Genomic DNA, 22,375 nt, shown 5'->3' on the forward strand with positions numbered 1-22,375 from the left:
TTCAGTGGCATTAAGTACATTCGCCTTGTTGTCGCACCCCAAGAAGATGTATTCCTTTAAAAGGTACTGTTCCTTCCCCACCGTCCCCTCTTGTGTTCCCATACCTGTGTTGGCTGTCACCCTCTGCCCCTGTTCTTGCCTCCCTGAGTGCTGAGATGATGCAGGCATTCCTCTCTCGCCCAGGCTGGGGTGATGTCCCGCACCGGCCTGGCACAGAGTGGACGCCCCATAAAAAGGAGTGAGTTATGGAGTCACGTGGCAGGGCCAGCCACCACGGGCTCAGCTGCTGGTGTAGGCTTTCCGGGCAGCTCTGGACTGAGCCCTGAGGGGCCTATCCTTCCTGAGAGCTTTGGAGGAGGGTGCTACTGTCATCTGCATTTTGGAGATGAGACACTGAGGCAAAGGGAGGCTATGGGGACTTGCCCCCGGCATGGCCTTTCCACGTTCCTGGCAGAGGTGGGATTATGAACCCAGGCACTCGGGCAGGGCTGCACTGCTTTTCTCTAAATCATAAACCATTTGAATTGTAACTGTTTAATTGATGCAAGCCCTCTGCCCTGTTAAATTCGCTATGGAATGCGATTCAGTTTCACTTCGACTGTAAGCTCTCTTGTATTCGCACACCTTGATTGAGAGCATCCCAGAACTTTCTCCATTGACCGGTTGCTAAGAGAATCATTAGACTGAAGGCACAGTTGCTGTATTACAACCTCCTTGTTCTCGCTAATGTAGCGTCTGAAATTAGTGAGTGTAAATTAGAGAACAGAATATTAGCCCTTAAAAATAACTAGTGTTTATAAGATGATATATCGGGAAGATCCCCGTTAACTCTGATTCATTAAGTAAAATACCTCCGTCCAATTTAATAACTGAGTCCAATTTAAGGCTGTTTCTCCACGCTCTATTCATGATTCTCAGGGTCTGCAGTATATATCGGTTTAACATCTATCAGCAGAGCTGGGGGAGTACAAATCTCCACGGATTTGACAGTTACCAGACCGCCGAGGGCTTGGGTTCCTCATCTGTCACTGGGGAACTCCTCCTGAGGACAAATGAAGATGAACGAGCTGCCTGCTGACGGAGCGCCTGGCCCCCACGGTAAGCATTAGCTCATGTTAACAATCATTACCGCCCCAGCTGAGCTGCCTGCTTTCACTGACAGCTTCCGCTTCCCCGGAGTTCAGCTTGAGGCCATGTGACTGGACCCCACCTTTCACCATGCAAAACTGCACAGTAGCCAAGGGTTGGAAGCCTAGCGTTCACGAACACCCTTCTACTCACCGCATAGACTCAACCATTTTTCGTGCTTTGCCATGACTTTGCTGATTTATTTTCTTCCGAACATTTAGAGCAAGTTGCTAACATCATGACCTTTCACTGCTAAATTCTTCAGCGTGCATCTTTTAAGAATACGAAATATGCCTAAGCAACCACCAAAAGATTTTATTTATTTATTTGTCAGAGAGACGGAGAGAGAGAGAGCACAAGCAGGGGCAGCGGCAGGCAGAGGGAGAAGCAGGCTCCCGGCTGAGCAGGGAGCCCGATGCGGGACTCGATCCCAGGACCCTGAGATCATGACCTGAGCCGAAGGCAGATACCTAACCGACTGAGCCGCCCCAGCTTCCCACACGTTTTGGATTTCTGCCAATCTGATGGATGAGAGTCTCTCAGTATAATTATAATTGTCTTGCCTCTTATTATGATGACGAGCGAGCATCTTTCTACATGTACAGGGGCCTTCTGCAATTCCTTCTCCGTGACCTATCTGCTCATGGCTTTTGTCCATTTTAAAATCATATGTTTGTTTTTTTTCATCTCTACTTCTAATCACTCCTTATATATTGGTGAAATTACCCTTTGTCTTAAAGTTATAGATATTGTCTCCCATTTGTAATTTTTTAAAAGCTTTGGTTATGGTGGTTCTTTGTTTGCTCGTTTTCACTGTGAAAAGTTTTTTAAAAATTTTGCTTTAATTTTATGTAGTTGAATTCATCAAATTTTTCTTTTATTGTTTCTGAATTTTGACTCCTAAATTGAAAGGCTTTCCTCACTCCTGGGTTATAAAGGAATCCCTTCATGTTTTCACCCAGAAGTTGTAAGGTTTCATTTAAAAATCTGAATCTCAGGGCACCTGGGTGGCTCAGTCGGTTAAGTGTCTACCTTTGGCTCAGGTCCTGGGATTGGGCCCTGCATTGGGCTGTCTGGTCAGAGGGAGACTGCTTCTCCCTCTCCCTATACCCCTCCCCCCACTCATGCTGTCATGCTCTCTCTCTCTCATGAATAAATGAAAAATCTTTAAAAAATAAAAATAAATAACAATTCTGAATCTCTGGTCCATTTGGTATTTCGTGTTTGGTGAGGTATGGTTCCACTTTTACCTTTTATTCGAAATTCAATTGTCCCAGGATCACTTATCTAAAATGTCCCAATGATCTGAGATGCTGCTTTCGTCATACATCGAACTTCCATAGGCAGTTGGGCAAATTTCTGGATTTTTCTATTCTGTTCCATTGCTCTGTCTGGTTATGCATGTTCCTAACTATACTATTTTAATTGCAGAGACTTTTTGGCATTTAAAAATATCTAGTAGGGCTTACCCTCACCCTACTACCTTCTTTTTAAGTTTTCCTGGCTATTCTTGATTGTGTATTATTTCATATCAACTCCAGAATCAACTTGTTTAACTCCAGGAAAAAAATTAAAAAACCATTTTCAATATTTTCATGTGAAATGGATATATATACCTGGGCCAAATGGACATCTTTATGGTATCAAGACATCCGATCCAAGAACATGTTATTAACAGGGGGCTCTTTTGGGGGCACAGGCTCTTAATAGGTTGAATTGTGTCCCTTCCAAAAGATACACTGAAGTCCCAGTACCTCAGAATGTGACCTTATTTGGAAATAGAGTCTTTCCAGGGGTAATTAAGTTAAAATGAGGTCATTAGGTTAGGCCCTAATCCAATATGACTGGTGTCACTATACAAAGGGGAAATTTGGGCACAGACATGAGCCCAGGGAGAACACCGCTTGAGGATGAAGGTAGCAGTCAGGGTGAGGCGCCAGCAAGCCACCGGCAACTGGGACAGGGGCATGGGACAGATTCTCCCTCATGGCCTTCAAAAGACACCAACCTCTCCTGTACCTTGGTCTCGGACTTCCAGCCTCCAGAACTGGGAGACAGACTTGTTTTTTAAGTCTCCTTGGCTAGCTGTGCTTTGTTCCGGCAGCCCTAGCCATCGACTATGGGCCCCTCGGAGGATCTCTTAGCCAGGAGAACAATCCAGCCACAACTTCAGGACAAGGGGAAGCATTTGTGTGCTTTCCTATCCCTGACCCCGAGCAAGCCCAGCCAGCCCTGTTTCTTGCCTGCCTGAATTTGGATGAGTGAACCAATGAACGCATTGGAAAGCTGGAGGTGTGACTTCACTCTCAATGGGTGGCCAAACCCATTGAGGTCAAGGCCAATGAATGAGTCATCTGTGCGATGTGGCTCAGTGAGTCAGGGAGGGCCAGGCAGAAAGCCCAAGTTTGGGGCCCATTTTCTCTTCCTTTTCCTTTGGAACCTAAAATCGGCCCCCTAAAAGTCATCAACCCAAGAAATAAACAGAGAAATAGTGTAACACACCACCCCGATGACACACCCACTGTGTGCTGGGGAAAGATAAGGACAAAGGACTTAGAAAACAGAGAGAATGAGTCTGAGGCACACAGCTGTGCCACTTACTTGCTGTGTGCCTTTGGATAAGTTTGTGAACTTCTCTGGGCCTGGGTTCCTCTATTTCTTCCCATGGGGGTAGTAGTGGTACCTGTCTGACCGGGTTAGCGTCACGGCCATACAAGGAAATGAATATAAAGCACTTGGCAAAGGGCCAGGCTCAGCGCAAGTGCTCAGAGATGTGCAGTGATTATTAGTGAGAACCGCCCCTAAGTAATTTACCCACAAAAGCAAAACTGTGACCCACAGTTCTTGAGTCTTCACCTATGACTTTGAACGCCCTGTAGATAACTCTTCCCCTCCTTCCTTAGGGAAGTTTGGAACAGACCAACCATGATCTCATTTGCTCCCTCTACCATTAATTAGTGTTTTCTAATTATGAAAAGGAAATTATGTCTCAATTCGTACTGGTCTAAAAGAAATTAACTAACAAGAGAAAGGTGTCATTTCTCTCTGTGGCGTCAGTTCCCCTGGCAGCCCGGGGCGTGGCTCGGGGCTCTGTTGGCAGATTGTGTCCTTGGTTCAGGGACAAGCCTGTCTGAGTCATGGAGGCCCTGCTACTTCCTGGTCCCTCTCCTGGGTTCCTGCGGCTCATCTTCATGCCTTTGTTCAACAAACCTGCTTTGAGGTTTGTGCCGGGGACCAAGAGAGGCAAGAAACCACGTCCCTGCTCCCAAGCCTAGTGGGGAAGACAGGAATTGTCAGCCATGAGACTGTTCACATCAGATGCTAGGGCTTCATTTGGTCCCACAGCAAATCTGAGAGTTGTCTCTTGAGGTTATTGCTGTCCCATTTTACAGGGGAGGAAACTGAGGCTCCCAGAGGAAAGTGGTCAATAATCAAAGCCCATGTCTCAGAGGCATTTCATCTAGACATTTCTATTCTACATCAGTCCTGTCTCCATGTAGACATCCTCTCCTTTGGGCATCTTTCCCTCATAACCTTCTCCTAGCTGGGTAAGAGCCCCTTTTTGGGCGTCCCTAATCTGTACCTCGACACTCAGCACCTGAGTTGTACTCCTTTATTAACAAGTGTGTCCCCCTGTCAAAAGCTCATTAATTGAATGACTGCAACGTTTTAATTCCTGTCCATCTTAAACCTTTCACTGTAAAAGTATTTCACTGGATCTAAGAGGTCAGCAATTCTGAGGCCCCTCACTAATTCATGCACCATTAAGAAAGAAAATGCTACCAATTAACTATGTCAATTAACTATGATATGCCTCTGATTGTAAGTCACATTCCACTTCGAGCAATGTTAAAATATTAAAAAGTGTGCCTTAGGCGCAATGAAATATATTATAAAAAACAATTACTGCTTTAATTTTTATTTTCTTAGAGAGGGAGGTGGGGGAGGGCAGAGGGCAAGGGAAAATCTTGAGCAGCCTCCACGTCCAGTGCAGAGCCTGATACCACGACTCTGAGATCATGACCTGAGTTGAAATACAGAGTCAGACGCTTAACTGACTGAGCCACCCAGACGCCCCAACAATTACTGCTTTTAAACACATCCTAGGGGAAGAAGAGTTTATAAATACGCACATACTAATAATAACAAAGTTTACTAAACACCCTGTGCCAGACATTGTTCTAAAGTGCTCTTCATTCATGATCTCATATCAGAGGTTGGCAAAACTTTTCCTGTAAAAGGACAGAGGTAAATATTTTAGGCTTCATGAGCCATAAAGTGTCACAACTACTCACCTCTCATCAGAGTGCGAAAGCAGCCACAGGGGGATATGTAAACCAACAGGTTGGCTATGTTCCAATAAAATTTTATTGACAGACACCAGAATTTGAATTTCGTGTGTCATAGAATGTTATTCTTCCTTCGATTTTTTCCACAACCATTTGACATGTAAAAATCATTCTTAGCTTGCGGGTCGTACCAAAAGAGGGAGTGAGCTCAATTTGGGTCAGAAGCTGTAGTTTACTGACCCCTGTCCCATATGCTGCTCTTCATACCTGCCCTACAAGGTGCTATTATTATCCTGATTTTACACATGAGGAAACTGAGTCTTTGAGAGGTAAAGTAACTTTCCCAAGGACACACAGCTGATGTGTGGTCAAGCTGGGACTCTAACCCAAGCAGTCTAACTCTATAACTTGTCTTTAACAAGTTAGCCTAAATACAGTGAATATGGTTTACCCTAAATGTGCTTGTCTTCTAATATTTTTAACTTTTTCCCTGATTACAACAGTTCCACATTCATGTTGAAAAATTCAAACCATCCAATTATAAGCAGAAAATGAAAGTAACTCCACCCTCCAGAGATAAACCCTTACGGGTTTTGAACACAGAGATCTCACAATGCTGACTAGATGTAGAATGTTCTGAACACTGTGTGACTTTCGATAGGTTGCCTAACCTTTCTGAGCCCTTGTCTCTCAAATGAGGGGGCTGGCTCAGATGACGTGGCTCTGCAGGCCCTCTCAGGCCTGCCTCTGGGTATGTGTTTGTAAGGATTGTGCAATAGCAGCTCTGTCCTAACTGCCTGGGCGTGGAGGGTAAAGTCACCCCTTGCCAGCCCCTCAAGAGGGGTCAAGTGGTCCCTGCCCGTGGCTCACCCGAATCCCAAGCACTGAGTAAATTCAGACAGCAGGGACACTGGGGCCTGACTGGGGGCATCCTAAGAGGTTCAGGGTCCCTCCAGGGCTGGTGCCAGGGACCCTTCTGCCCAGTGAGTAGAGCTCCAGGCAAGCGGGGAGTCAGAGACTTCGGCCAACACTGCCTAGGATGGGACCTGCACAGAGAGAGGCCTTAACAGACTGAAGTTCCTATGGCAGGAGGCCTGGGCCCTGCTCCGTCTCAGTCATTCAGGGCCAGGCTTTGGATCTGTGTCTGATGATTACCAGCGGTGTGATCCGAGGCACATTCCCTCTCTGAGCCTGTTTCCCTGTCTGTAATATGGGGAGAACAACCACATCGCAGGATCACTGATCAGTTCTTTTTTTAAGATTTTATTTATTTATTTGACAGAGAGAGAGCATGCGTGCGTGCACAAGCAGGGCGAGCCGCAGAGGGAGAGAGAGAAGCAGGCTTTCCACTGAGTAGTGAGCCCGATGAGGGGCTCGATCCCAGGCCCCTGGGATCATGACCTGAGCCTAAAGCAGACGCTTAACTACTGAGCCACCCAGGTGCCACGCACTGATTAGTTCTTTAGATGATAACTGCAATGCAGCTGGCACAGAAGAGAAGCTTAATAAATGACCATTTCTGACCCCTTCTCCTCATCTACTTTTCGACAGTATGCTTTTTAAATGTTCTCTCACCACGCTACTGTACGCTTGGGCTGCATTCAAGGTTGTAGGGTGTGGAGGTCCAAAGATGAGAAAAACAGTCCCTGCCCTCAAGTAACTCAGGGAGGATAAGATAAGGATCAAAGAGACTTTTACACAATCAGAATGTTTGGACAAAGTCCTCCAGGACCCAAGGGCAGGAGAAGCTGGAGAAACCAGGGAAGGCTTCATGGAGATGCCACTTTGGCTGGGTCTTGGGGGATGGAGAAAGATAGGGCTAAGCCCTGAGGGGACGGCATCCCGGCAGGGGGTTGGAGGAGCAGTGGGAGCAAAGGTGTGGGGGTGGGAACTCAGGCTCAGGGAGTTTGCCTAGAGAACAACAAGAGAGCCAATGACAGTAGGGGCGGGGGGGGGGGGGGCTGGGCCGAACAGATGGGTGAGGCCAGGGTGGCACACTTTGGGTTTGGTGAGAAGGAGGAGTCATGGAAGATACTGAGCAAAGGCAGGAGCTGCCATATAGCCCAGTCGATGGTCTGTGGGTTCTGAAAGAGAATATGACCAGCGGGAGCCAGCTCCCTCTCCCGAGAGCACCTGTTCCTGGTGTGACTCTCTCAGGCCCTTTCTCACACGTGGTCTTACTTATTTCCGGATGGATAGTGTTCCCGGTTTACGTATGGGGAAACCAAAGCTCACCTACGTTAAGCTGCTTGGCCAAGTGCACAGGGCAGACAGTGAGCTGGTATGATCTGTGAAAGCATCACCCTTTCTCCTCCTGTCCTGGGACCCCAGAGCGGATCCAAAATCCATTCTGAGGACAGGATTCGGACAGGGCTTGTAGGGTAAAGCCATCCCTGGCTATACTGAGTCCCCCACAGTCCTGGGGTACTTGTCATTACTGGCATCACAGGAAGGAGGGAGTGGAGATTCAGCAAGGGGAAGTGACTTATTCAAGGCCACACATTGAGAGTGGGGAGTCCAGGTCTTCTGAGTTCAAACCCTTCCCACTACCCCCCACTGCCTCCAGGTTTATGCCTAAGCACATCTAAAACTGGAAAGAGCCCAGGTCAGAAAGGCCCAGCTCCCTCCCAAGTCAATATCCACTGATTCATGCTCCTTCATGGCCCTGGGCCCGCCAGGCCTACAGTTCCAGCCCCACTACCATCACCATAGACCAGATTACATTGGGCCTCTTTCTGATTCAACCTTCAGCCAGCAACAGCCTCTCTACTGCCTAGACTGGGGTCTTCAGTGGCTATACTTTTACCACCACCGCCCCCCCACCCCCGACCCAAGCCGTTGTATTAGTTGGTCTCAAGGAGGGATCTTTTCCTGAACTGGGCCTCTGTCCCAACAACTATGTGTTTTATGGTGATCTTCTCCCCGAGTTCTGATGCCAGACCCTGAAACACACATGGCTTGCCGGGAAGGGGAAAACAAGAGATTTAGTGAATCATAATGGGAAGGGGTAGGGTAAGGCCTGGGTTCCTTACACTCACTATCTCACATTTGGGCCTCAAACCATCCACAAAATAGGCAGTTGTAAACCCATTCTGCAGATGGCGGCTTAGAGGCTCAGCAGGGAAAGAGATGAGCCTAAGATCACCCAGAAGCAAAATAACGGCATGGGGGTTCAAACTATGCTCTTTCCAGAAAAGGATAAAGAGGAAAAGCCCACATAGCTCAGCAGACACCTGACTCCAGGGCCAGACTGTGCCACCACAACTCTAATAGCTGTACAAAGAGTTTTGTTTTTTTTTTTTTTAAATGTGGGTAGGGGAAGATATAATGAACACTCTTGGTTAAAAAAAAAATGGGGCAGATAAAGTTGGTATGCTGTGAAAAGTCAGCAGCTGTAACATTTTATGATTCAATGCAAAAAATATGTTGAGTTCCTCAGCTGAGTGAGTAGTATAAACAAATTTTTTTTCTTTTTTTGAAAAGATATAGGGAGGGTGTTGCCATCATCTGAGGACCTCTTTGCTGTCCTCAATGCTCATCTAAAGGTAGAAAATGCCCTTAAGAAAAAGTACTCAACCCGGAACTTTTCTAGAACTTAGGCAGAAAGTTTGAGCATGTGCGAGCACAGAGGCTAAACAAGGCAAATGCAGAAGCTGTCTCTGGTGATACAGTCCACAGACCAACGACACAGGGTGCTTGAAATCCCCATCCCATCCCCCTCTCCGCAGGAGAGGGGAAGAAACCGCAGAATGTTCCTGACTCGGCACCCTGGCCTGGTGGCGCAATATTTATGTTTGTGTACCTAGCACATCGGTGCCGCCCTCCCCTGCGCAGGGGGCCGTCACTAGGACTCCGCGCGGGTGGCCGCATGGGGTCTTCCCAAACGTTCGTCCTGGACTCCTAAAGCGCCGTGGTACTGGATTTCGAATTCAGCGCGTATAGATGGCGAGAGTCAGGGCGTGGGGATTGAAGCCCCTGAGTTTGGGGCATAGTAGGCGCTCAAAGAGTACGTAGAGAGAGCTGTCTGAAGAGAACGTGGCCAGAAACGTGTCCGGTGACCCCTGGAGGGCGCCGTCGAGCCACGCTGGGGGGGGGGGGTCGCCTCCCCAAACGCCGAACCCCGCAATCCAGCACGGCACCTTACGACCCCACACTTGCGATTTCAGCCCCCTTACCCGCCTTCCTCGGCTCAAAGTCCTCTAGGAGCGACCTGATTAGGGATAACTTGCCATATAGGGGCTTCAAATAGAAGGCATTTTACTAGTTTAAACGTATGTTTTTCTTAAGTAACAGGAGGACAAGTCTGGGAAACGGGATAACATTCCCCTGAACTTCACCCCGACTCACCCCGGTTGTCGCTAGTAGGAACATATCCGTGGACAAACAGTACATTTTCTCCAACCCTTATTTCAGGTTCCTCTCTGTACCCCAACCCCCAGCGGTGTGATACCGGGCAAGTTAATCGCTTCTCCTGGGGAACCTGAGTTTTCCGCGCCTACTGGTGACGAGGAAATGACCGAAAGGGGCACACGTGTATGCAAAGGCACAGGAAGCCCCTTTCCGTTCGTGGCGGCGGCGGAGGGGGCTCGGGGAGGGGCACCGGGGAGGGAGAGGGGTGGAGAGGCCGCTGGCCCACCGCCCGCTCTCCCAGCCGCTCGGATCCCGGAGGTCAGCCCTTGGCTGGCAGCGCGCCTGCCACCTCTCCTCCCCGCTGGGCCCGGAGAGCCGCTCAGGCCGGATCCCCGGGGACGAGCCAGGCGCAGGCCGGCCGGCCGGCCTGGGGCCCGAGCCAGCAAGCAGCCAGCGGATCCCGCTCCGAGGCCGATGACGTCTTCGCCTCTGGCTCCGCCGGCGCCAAGCCGGGCAGGGCGGGTGACGTCACCACACGGTCACGTGACCGCCATTCAAACAAACAACTCCCCTCCCCCTGCGCGCCCGCTTCTCCCCGCCCCGCCCCGCCCCCAGAGAGGCCACATATAAACGCGTTCCCCCGGGTCGGGCTCGCTGCGAAGGACGCCGGGCTGTAATAGGTGTTGACTGGGGCCGAAGGGGCAGTCGGGGGAGCAGCAAAGAAGCCTAGGCGGCCGAGAGCCCCCGCACGACGCCCCCTCACTCAGTCGAAGGGCAGTTTGGGGTTCCGCGCAGAGAGAACTAGGGTCGGGCTTTTCTTCGAAAGCCTTTGCCCTGCCCTTGGCTTCCGAGGACAAAGAGCACCGAGAAACAGGCACGCTGGGGGCGCTAGGGCCGGCCATGGTCATGGAAGTGGGCTCCCTGGACGCCGGAGGCCTGCGGACGCTGCTTCGGGAGCGCGCGGCGCAGTGCCTGCTGCTGGACTGCCGCTCCTTCTTCGCTTTCAACGCCGGCCACATCGCCGGCTCGGTCAACGTGCGCTTCAGCACCATCGTGCGGCGCCGGGCCAAGGGCGCCATGGGCCTGGAGCACATCGTGCCCAACGCCGAGCTGCGCGGCCGCCTGCTGGCCGGCGCCTACCACGCCGTGGTGCTGCTGGACGAGCGCAGCGCCGCCCTGGACGGCGCCAAGCGCGACGGCACCCTGGCCCTGGCCGCCGGCGCGCTCTGCCGCGAGGCGCGGGCCGCGCAAGTCTTCTTCCTCAAAGGTACGCCCGCGGGGAAGCTCTGGCGCCGCGCGCCCCCCGCCGCCTGGCCGCGGGACCCCTGGCCCTCCGCCCCTTCGGGCTGCCCGACCTGGAGCGCGTGGGCGCCCGAGCCCTATTCTGGGGACTTGTCGTTGGCTTTGTTTGGCTTTAAGAACACTTGCCGGGCCTCTCCGGGGTAAACTTCAGCCCTGGTGGGTGCGGGGGTTGGATGAAGGTGTCCTGTCCCCGACGGTACTAATGGAAACAAATATGTCTCTTTGTCTTCCCAGGAGGATATGAAGCTTTTTCAGCTTCCTGCCCGGAGCTGTGCAGCAAACAGTCGACCCCCATGGGGCTCAGCCTTCCCCTGAGTACTAGCGTCCCTGACAGCGCCGAATCAGGGTGCAGTTCTTGCAGCACCCCACTCTATGATCAGGTTAGTAGGCGCCTGTGATAGAGGAGGTGAGGGGAGGAACAGCTGGCAAAGGCCTGGGAGAGCAGTACTAGTGAGAATATCCACAGTAACCTGCGAGTTTATAAGGGAGGGGACACAGAGAGCTGTTTATCCCACCGTTAAGTGGTCTGATGGAATGGAGTCTAATTGCTGGCACTACAGAAATGAACTTGAGGCAAATGGGTTTAGTCCCCTATTTATTTAAACTCTGACAACAGTGCTAAATGCACCAGTATCTGCAACTGACTTTTCCAGCAGGGAGTTTTTGTGGGTGTGGGCATCGGCATTGACTCTGAGCAAAGCTTGACAAGTGTTGGATATTTCTGGATTTCAGGGTGGCCCAGTGGAGATCCTGCCCTTTCTGTACCTGGGCAGTGCCTATCATGCTTCCCGCAAAGACATGCTGGACGCCTTGGGCATCACTGCCTTGATCAACGTCTCGGCCAATTGTCCCAACCATTTTGAGGGTCACTACCAGTACAAGAGCATCCCTGTGGAAGACAACCACAAGGCGGACATCAGCTCCTGGTTCAACGAGGCTATTGACTTCATAGGTAAATGGACAGATGCCTGGGACTTCGGCCTTGCTCCCCCCCTTTTAGTCACCGAGCCCAACTCTGTGGCAAGGACTTGAATGACATTCGTCTCAGCCTTTCTCCATACATGAAATAGCAGTCTGGTGTGGGCAACATCCCAGCAAAATTAGGGATTTGATGTCCCATTCAACAGATTAGCAAAGGGAGGCTCAGAAAGTTGAATTGACTTAACCCATCCAGGATCAGTCTGCTTTGTGGAGATACCTGGTCTTGGTTTAAATCCCTTGCTGTTCTTTGCACAATGCCCACGTCGCCTCCACAGAGCACTGTGTGATGGCATAGGTGATGTTGCCATTCTCTGGATAGGACACACAGGTTTCTTAGGCGCCTTCTGCCTGGTGTTGGGGTTGTTCCCCTGAGCTCTCTAGTAACAGCCACCCTTTGTTTTCCAGACTCCATCAAGAATGCTGGAGGAAGGGTGTTTGTCCACTGCCAGGCAGGCATTTCCCGGTCAGCGACCATCTGCCTCGCTTACCTCATGAGGACTAACCGAGTCAAGCTGGATGAGGCCTTTGAGTTTGTGAAGCAGAGGAGAAGCATCATTTCCCCCAACTTCAGCTTCATGGGCCAGCTGCTGCAGTTTGAGTCCCAGGTCCTGGCCCCACACTGCTCAGCGGAGGCCGGGAGCCCTGCCATGGCTGTGCTGGACCGCGGCACCTCCACCACCACCGTCTTCAACTTCCCTGTCTCCATCCCCGTCCACTCCACGAACAGTGCATTGAGCTACCTTCAGAGCCCCATCACGACCTCTCCCAGCTGCTGAAAGGCCACGGGAGGTGATCTCCGCAGCCCACTGGGACTCTAGGCTCCTTGAGGAGAAATGCAATAACTCTGGGGAGGGTGCTTGTGAGGGCTGGTCCTTATTTATTTAATTTCACCCCGAGTTCCACTGGGTTCCTAAGCAGTCATAGTGATGATGTAGCATCAAGATGTTTGCTGAACTCAGCACATTCGGGACCAATATGTATAGTGGGTACATCAAGTCCCTCTGACACAAAGGGGCAGAAGAGAAAGGACTCCGTGTATGAGCCGGTTTCTTTTTGCTTGCTCCTGTTTTTTGTAGGAACTCTTCATGCTTGACATACCTACCAGTATTATCATTCCTGACGACACATACCTATGAGAATATACCTTATTTATTTTTGTGGAGCTGGTCTGCCTTCACAAATGTCAGTGTCTACTCCTAGAAGAACCAAATACCTCAATTTTTGTGTTTGAGTACTGTAATACCCTGTAAATATATCCTAAGCAGGTTTGTGTTCAGCACTGATGGAAAGCACCAGTGTTGGGTTTTTTTTTTAGTTGCCAGCAGTTGTATGTTTGATTATTTATGAACTGAAATAATATATTTCTTCTTTTAAGAAGACATTTTGTTACATAAGGATGACTTTTTTTATACAACAGAATAAATTATGGCATTTCTATTGAAATCTCAATGCTTTGTTTCTTGGGCAGCCCCAACTAATCCCTCTCCCATGAGTGAACCAGAATCTGGACAAGGGCGTCGCAGATGTGTCTTGGGATCTGGTCTTCCACTACTTGGCGGCCCTTCCCATCCAAGATGGCTGGGTTACAAGGGAGGTAGAAAAGTGTGATCTATCATGGAAAACCAGGTACTGCCCCTCATCGGATCCAGGTGTCCACCCACGTATTCCTACCATGTTACACGGGGAGCCCAAGTGTGCCCAGAGCCAAAAAGGAACGAGCATTATGCTTGGGTTGCCTTTTTTATTTAATACTTTACCCAGGACAATATAAAAAGCCACCTTTTTTTCTGAACTGTGCTGGAGTTATGAGGATGATGGCTTTCCAAAAGACCTGACATAAACGTGTTCCTGCTATATGTAAGGTAGTGTGTGCTGCCCCGCCCCCCAAACAACGCAGCAGGACCCTTTTGCAGATAAAGATGCTGAGACCCAGTGTAGCTAAGTGGCAGTGGGGGGAATTGGGCCCTACATCTGTTTTGTTCCCTAATTCTGTGTGGCTTGCACTTTATCTCTTGCTTCTCTCACGTGCTTTTTTTTTTTTTTTTGCCTTTGAAAAGACCTTTATTTTTATGAAAAGAATACGAAGTGCTATGAGCAAATACAACACAGACAAATCACCTGAAGTTCCCATCCCCAACCTGACCATTAAAGCTTTGGAATACATCCAGGCTAGCATAGATAGATGATAGATAGATATGGATGTATATAGAGAATTATATATATATAATATACAGAACATTATATATATAATATATAGATAGATGATAGATAGATGATAGATAGATATGGATGTATATAGAGAATTTTATATATATAATATACAGAATATTATATATATAATATATAGATAGATGATAGATAGATGATAGATATGGATGTATATAGAGAATTTTATATATATAATATACAGAATATTATATATATAATATAAAGATAGATGATAGATATGGATGTATATAGAGAATTATATATATATAATATACAGAATATTATATATATAATATATAGATAGATGATAGATGATAGATAGATATGGATGTATATAGAGAATTTTATATATATAATATACAGAATATTATATATATAATATATAGATAGATGATAGATGATAGATATGGATGTATATAGAGAATTTTATATATATAATATACAGAATATTATATATATAATATATAGATAGATATGGATGTATATAGAGAATTATATATATAATATACAGAATATTATATATATAATATATAGATAGATATGGATGTATATAGAGAATATTATATATACATAATATACAGAATATATAATATACAGAATATTATATATATATAATATATATATATTATATATATATAATATACAGAATTTTTGGTGGCTGCCTCCAGGTCACTTGCTGGTCTGATTTCATAATTTTGTTAAAGATAAGCGATCAAACCTGATTTGCTTTAGGGCAAGATTCTGGACTTTTACTCCTGCCGAACAGGCCAAAACAAGAGAAGGTGTAATTGACTACCAACCCATAATCCAGTCTATAATGTTGAATTAAATAACAGTGAAGCTCTTGGGTTACTGGCCCCTTAGCTCTGGTTCTTCCCCCTCAACTTGTTTCTGAACAAAATGATGAAGGAAGCAGAAAAGGAAGTCTTTTACTTCTCCAAAAGTGCCCTAAACAGTGGTCCTGGTCCCACCAGGTCATTTAAGGCCTTGACACACAATCACTGTCCTTGACCTTTCCCCACTGGTTCACCATCTGCCACTTGACTCTCAAGGGCTGAAAGATCCCTGTGTTCTAAGAACTTACCCTGAGCTGGCAAGCTCATTTCCTTGGCTGGGCTTTCAATTGCAAGTGTGTTCACGCCTTTCAAAACAAACCGTACCCAGTGTTTTTATCAAACCCTAGAAATTTACTATGGCGAATATCTCCTTTCGTGGAAACATACCAGCAACTTCAAGTCCGTGGCAGATGTCGTGGCTGACTTCCCCGTGGGCTCAGGCCATCACTTTCTGCTTGGCAGGCACTGGCTGAACCAAAACTAATCTCCAGTGTGATCCATGCAGTGGAAAAATACAGCGGCTGCCTAAGGGAGCCGCCAGTGAAAACAATTCACTCACTTCTCCCAGTGCAAGCTCAGGAGAGCAGGGGTGATAACCCTCTTTCTCCACATATCTGATTCCTGGTCTTTGGGTTCTCTGGAGCATGTCACTTTGGGCCTGAGACTGCTTTTCTTAGGGGGGAAAAAAACCACCTCATGATGAGGAGAAAGATGTTCAAACTATTAAAATGTTTCTCAAGGGGAGATTGAAATAGAGACAAGTCCATCATTTAATACTTGTAACGTGGTTATAATAGCTCTCAATTTTAGAGCTAGCGCCGTGGGCCAGCCACTGTGCTAACTGCTTTATGCACCTTCACATTAAACCTTTAGCAGCAGCACCCATTTTACAGAAGAAGAAACTGAGGCTCAGAGAGAGGAAATGACATGTCCAAGTTCATACAGCAAGTAAACAACATTGCAGAGATTGGAACCTGGGCCCGAAAGAAGACTGGGAACCGAAGTCCTAGTTTGGTCCAAAAGACAGCTTGAGGGAGTGGGGAAAGGGTGAATGTTGTAGCCAACCAGACATCAGCATGGTTTTACCACATAATTTTGGGGGTGGAAAAGCTATTTATCCTTTTGGGCCTCAGCTCCCTTCCTTGTGAAATGGGATAATATAACCCGCTTCACGTGTAAGAAAGAAATAGGCTCATGAATGTCAAGTGCCTGGCAGGTAGGGGCCCTGGAGGTACATGAAGATCCCATTCCCCATTGCTACCAACTATAGCAGTTTTCTGGTGTCAGTTTTCCCACCCCTAAAATGACCAATTTGCCCTGGATCGAATGGATAAGATTCCTCCCAGACTTAGAAGGTGAATGCATACTTTATGCTTTTCTGTGGTTTCTATTAGGATAGTGCCAACCCCAAATGCTTCCACCGCATCCTCTCCTTTCCTTGGAATTTTGCAAATCGTAGCTAATTTGCCTCGGACTCGCAGCCTCCGGAGTCCATTTCCCTCCCTCCGCTGCCCATCCAGGATGACATCATGGTGCGTACACCTTTAAGATTATATAAATCTGTGATCATACAGTGGCCTCCATCCCCATGGTAACGCGGAGGAGTTTCCCTTTTGTGAGGAAAGCTGTCATGTCACTTCCTGCTGCTGACAAATCAGTTTAGGAGATTAAAATAAAGGGGGGGGCGGGGCGCGGGAGCCTGGCTCTGCGAACTGCTGGCTGCGGTGGTTTCTGGTTGCCATACACAGAGGCAAACAAAGCCCCGGCCACGCGGGGGGAGCCCCGCCCAGCGCCGGCCCGGGCTCCGGTTTCCCACACCTCGCAAGCCCGGCCCGGTGGAGCCAGGTCACCCCGGGATGTTTTCCTCCGCAGGTTGCCTTCTGGGGAGCAGGTGGGAGGGCTGCCCACCTCTGGGGACTTTTTGGGGGGCTCTCAGGAGAACAGCCTCTGGGGCCCAAGGAGCCTCTCCCCCCTTTTATCAGCTCAGAGGTAGCTTCTTCTCTGGAAAACAAAGGGTGCACACGGTGATAGCACCAAGCAGGAAAAACTGCTCTGCTAAGGAAAATACCTTAAATGCACCTTTTTCTTGGCTGTGGCTTTTTAAGCTAAGCAGCAGGTCCACTCATTCATTCATTCATTCATTCATTCATTCATTCATTCATTCAACAAATCTTTACTGACACCCTAGGCCCAGGGAGACTTTGGTGCAAGACAAGGTTCCTACTCTCCAGTAGCTAATAATTGGGGGGGGGGGAGGGGAAGAGTGCAAAATATAAATAAGATACTTAAGAAATAAGATGAAGAGGAAGGCTGTGAAGGTGGAATGATAAAGGGGGAACCTCCTTTAGATTTTGGTGATCAGGGAGGGGTGAAGACCTGAGAACTACAACGGGCTTGTGTATTTCAGAGGTGAGCTGGGAAGAGAGTTCCCTGCCAGGAGGGCTGCAAAGACTTGAGGTTTGCTGGGGGGGGGGGGGGGATCTTCGTGGACCACGAGATAGAACCAGTGCCTCGGAGTCAGTTAGACCTGAGTTCAAGTACTGCTTCTGCCACTTATTAGCTGTGTGACTTATTGTGGGTAAGTTACCAAACTTTAAACCTGAGTTACCCCATCTGTAATATGGGTCAATAACCACTGGCCTTCGAAGGCTCTTTAAGGATTAAATGAAAGGTGGATTAAATGAAAGGCGGTCACCTCTGGCCACATCACAGAGGCTTGAGAAAGGCTCATTCTCCTCTTGTGACTCAGCTGGTCCCCATTCCGTCACTCGAGCAGTAGTGCCACTCCCCAGAGTGTTCTGGTGAAGGGAGACAGGGAGCAGTGGGCTGTCCTGCCCCATCCTACTGCCTTCTGGGAATAGGTGATACTGTGCGGGAGACTGAATCGGGACCCATTCCCACAGGGACCAGTCCCATCTCCATCACATCTCTGTCTTCCAGAGGTCTGGGACCCCTTGCTGCCCCTTCCCAGAAAGTGTCTATTTCCTCCTCCCTGTGTCTCCCTGAGCCAGCCCAAATGAATCCCAGTGGTTCCAGAGCATTCCCAGGCTTGGATAAGGAGGGGGCTTAGAGCTAAGAGTTGGATGGGAAAGGAGAATACATGAAAGTCACTTCAGGTGCTTCTTACAGATGGAAACTGAGGCCCAGGAAGGGCCTCCCTTGCCACAGTCAGTGGGTTACGGTTGGTGGTCTCCAAGTAAAGGCCGTCCCCAAACGAAGCTCTGATGGCCCAGAAGGCATCTTTGCTTGAATGATGTCCCCTTGCTCAAAATAACACCAAATCCGTGAAGCCTTCTTTGACCTTTAAGACTTCCTCATCTGTCACCAGCGTCCTGGGAACATAAAGCTTCATCCTACTGCTGTCACTAAGCGTCATCATCCAACTGCCCCCTGGGCCAGGCAGGTCATGTAATTGGGAATTGGGCTACTGGAAACTGTGGTGACCTAGGAAGTTCAAGCTCTGTCCTACACGGAAGCTGTCAATTGAGGTGGAAACGTAGGCCCTGTGTTGCTAGACCTTACTATTTTTTTTTAAAAAGTTTATTTATTTATTTTTGAGAGAGAGATTGAGAGAGGGAGAGAGAGAATGTGTGCACAAGCGGGGGGAGGGGCAGAGGGAAAAGCAGACTCCCGGATGAGCAAGGAGCCCAACATGGGGCTCGATCCCAGAACCCCGGGATCATGACCAGAGCGGAAGGCAAACACTTCACTGACTGAACCACCCAGGTGCCCATAGACCTTACTGTTTTTAAAAGACAGGAATTTATATTTTTATGGGAAATCTCCTTTTTTCAGAGACTTTGTATGGACCAAACAAAACAACTGCCGCCTGGCTCCAGCCCGTCGGCTGTGGGTGTATGAGAGCTGCGAGCCGTCTTTGTCAGCGTCCCGAGGTAAGGGTCCTCCCTTATGTGACTCTGGGCTCCTGGGTCTTTGCCCGGGGCTTGCGCGCCACAGTTACTTCCTATATATGTCTTCTGAATACAAGGGTGAGTAACAGTTACTTATCCCCTAGAAAGTGCTCAGTCGATGGTAAAAATAATGCTTGGGGTGAAACTGATAGACAACTGTCCGTACGGGCTTAGGTGGATCCCTTCCCTCAAAGCCTTAGTTCTGACCTCTCTAAAAGAGAGCAGTGGAGGTATTTGCTGCACATGGGTTATCAAGGTGAAATGACACCATGTGGCGAAAATGTTTTGGAGAGTACCTGACACACAGCCAACAGTAAATGGTAGCCACTTTAATGGTCATTCTCATGATCATCATGTTTATTTCCCTTAGACGCCTCGTTATTTTTGAGTAAAGTTCGGACACCACACATGAAAAATTTAGGAGACTGTCTGAGGCTTGGGTGGTGTCTTCCTTTTCTCAAGAAGGTTTACCTTTTTTTCGTTTTTGAAGTTTTTTTTTTTTTTTTTGTAAAGATCTTATTTATTTGACAGAGAGACAGCCAGCGAGAGAGGGAACACAAGCAGGGGGAGTGGGAGAGGGAGAAGCAGGCTCATAGCGGAGGAGCCTGATGTGGGGCTCGATCCCACAACGCCGGGATCATGCTTTGAGCTGAAGGCAGACGCTTAACCGCTGTGCCACCCAGGCGCCCCTGAAGATTTTATTTTTAAGTAATCTCTACACCCAACATGGGGCTCAAATTTACAACCCCAAGATCGAGGGTCGCATGCTCTACCCACTGAGCCAGCCAGATGCCAGAAGGGTTTACTTTGTTGAAGGTGGCGAGGGCCAAGGAATCCCACATCGCCTTAAAGCAACCAGGGACTGAGATGGTTTGAGAGGACCCGAAGCTGGGTTTTAGACCCAGTGATAACTGCTTCATTCTTATTCCAAGGGTGTATCCTTTTACGGATTTCAACTAAAATCTTGGGGGATTTACCTGACCCCCAGTCTTGATTACTTTTTCTGGGTAATGCACAAACAAGCTTGGGGTGGTACCAGGTCCCCCTCGGTGTCCCCTGAGCTCCATTATCTGTCCTATGAGACTCATGGGTGTTTTAGAAGCTCTGCTCAAGTTTTGAGCCTTTCAGCCCCCTGTTTCAGAATTGGCAGATAATCTCGGGGGAGAAGAGGCCCCAAATGCTGCACTTATCCCTCTGGGTTTTCCTTTTCCGGATCTTGATCCCACAATTCCCTGTTGTCCTTTTGTGCTTGAATATCTTCAAACTTAAGTATTTAGAAATATTCTGTCCCGCTTTCGTAGTCCTCGGCAGTAGGGCGGCTCTGGATGATGTGATCGGCCATGACTGGAGGGGAGGTAGGTAGACTTTTAAAAACCCAGAATGAAATGTCTAACACATCAGGTCATTTTCCTCCTCTACTCTGAGCTCTCTCGTGGTTCTGCCATCTCACTCGTACTCAAAGGCCAAGTCCTTACAAAGGCTAAAAGAGCGGACGTGGCTTGTCTTGCTGATAGGTCTCTGACCACATCTCCCGCCCCCTTCCCTCCGCTCACCTCCTTCTGCCAAGCTGGCCTCATTGCTCTTTCTAGCATGGACGCAGCTCATCCCGGCTTCAGAGACCCCTGCTGCTGCCTCCCCCGGGACTGCCGTTTCTTCAGATCTCAGCAGGGCCAGCTCCTTTCTTCCTTTTGCTCTCTGTCCAAAAGTCATCTCATCAGGGGGCCATTCCCTGACCACCCTGCCCCAGCCCTGGCCTCCCATACCCCTTTCTGTGCTTTATTTCCCCACATACACTTATCGCCCTTTAATCTTTATTTATGTGGGTATGGTCTAGCTCCTCATTAGAATGTAAAGGCTCGGGGACAGGGACTTTGTCTGTCTTGTTCACTGTGGGATCTCCTGCTCTTAGAACAGTTCCTGGCATGTGGTGTGTACGCAATAAATTTGTTGAATACATGAAGGACCTCTGAACGCTCTGGACAATTCCTCTCCTTTGTGGGTGGGTCCTGCCCCCACACGAGAGGGAAGTGATTCTTTTCTGTTCAACCAACTTCTTTCCCTTCCACATGAAGCAATTTCCCTTGGAGACTTTCCAGTAACACACGGTGGTGTGTAAATGAAATAAAGTGTATACAAGCGCTTTGAAAGCAGGAAGCAGCATGAGGGGCTGCTATCGAAGACCTGCTATCCTGGGGCTCCATTCTTGGGATCAGGGGTGTGATTCTAGAAGGGATGCTGGTGGGAAAACCTGTTCAGGGACTCTACTCTGAAGCCCATCCTCCCACCACTTCCCTCCACATTTCCTCCCTCCTGTCTGAAGGAGAATTCCCCATGGCGTGTGTCTCTAATGAGGAGAATGGGGCAGTGGGTGATTCATGGGGAAGTCTGTAGGGCTGCTTGGGGCTTATGACTCACAGCTTCTCATCTAATAGAAGAATTAGATATCCATACAGAATCTCCTGGAAATGTCCTTCGGCAAGGTCTCTGGTGACCACCGGGGATTCTCCCCGCAGAGCTCTCAGCAGCACCTTCCTGGCACTTACCACGCTCTGAGGATGGATGCCTGTGGCTCCATAAATACATATGGAAGGAAAAGAGGAAGGGAGGCAAAGAGCGGGGGAGGAGAGAGAGAGGGAGGCAGGGGAAGGGCATCTGTCTGAACCATTGAGGATGGGATCATGCCCTTTTCATTTCTATGCCCCCAGCTTCCAATGCGAGGCTTGGCATATAGTTGGGGAAGTGAATGGTTGTATAAATAAAGAGATATCTGGGGGTCTTGAGGGACTTCGTTCTAGGGTATTTCTAGCCCGGTGGAGTCTGAAGGCGGTGGCAAGTGGGGGGTTGTCAGTGGCAGCTGGGTTGGGCTTTGATGTCTATTGTGAATCTAGGGAGGCTAAGGCAGATGGTCCTGTTTGATATAGATGTTCCAGACCACAGTCCAGTCATGAAACTAGCCCCTGCTGAGCCAACTCCTGCCAGGCCCTGTACCAGGCACTGGATGCACAAGAATGGAGAGGCTATGGTCCCTGAACTTGGGCTGTCCTGGCAAGTGGCAGGGATTGATGCGTTGACCCAGGATTTTAGTGCAGTGGTCTGACAGGGAGGTGGTGACGTGGGGACAGGACAGAGGGCAGGGAGATATGGAGCTGGGGGGCGGGAGCAGGTAGAGGGGAGAACAAGGAGGACAGGCTTTCTGCAGGGGGTGGTCCTTGAGCCCTAGAAGCCAGAGGACATGGCACAGAAAGGACACGTGTCCTCAGGGTGATGAAGAATGGTCTGAAGCCAATTTAATATTCGGTAGATTTTACGGAAGGAAGAAAGGCCCCAGACTTGGCCCAAGCCTGACCTACTTGCCCTGGAAGTAAATTCC

At 48.8% G+C, this 22,375-nt stretch overlaps 1 protein-coding gene across 1 annotated transcript; it reads left to right on the forward strand.

Annotated features, from left to right (window-relative positions):
- Positions 1-10,403: 10,403 nt before the first annotated feature.
- DUSP1 (dual specificity phosphatase 1) lies at positions 10,404-13,487 on the forward strand. The gene is made up of 4 exons (XM_045792115.2): positions 10,404-11,034; positions 11,304-11,449; positions 11,802-12,021; positions 12,456-13,487. Exons 1-4 carry the CDS (start codon positions 10,668-10,670, stop codon positions 12,824-12,826), a joined length of 1,104 nt encoding a protein of 367 aa, XP_045648071.1. The 5' UTR covers positions 10,404-10,667; the 3' UTR covers positions 12,827-13,487.
- The last annotated feature ends 8,888 nt before the right edge of the window (positions 13,488-22,375 follow it).

The sequence above is a fragment of the Ursus americanus genome, chromosome 15 (genome assembly GCF_024610735.1).
Source record: "Ursus americanus isolate L20-20 chromosome 15, mUrsAme1.1.p, whole genome shotgun sequence".
NCBI lineage: Eukaryota > Metazoa > Chordata > Mammalia > Carnivora > Ursidae > Ursus > Ursus americanus.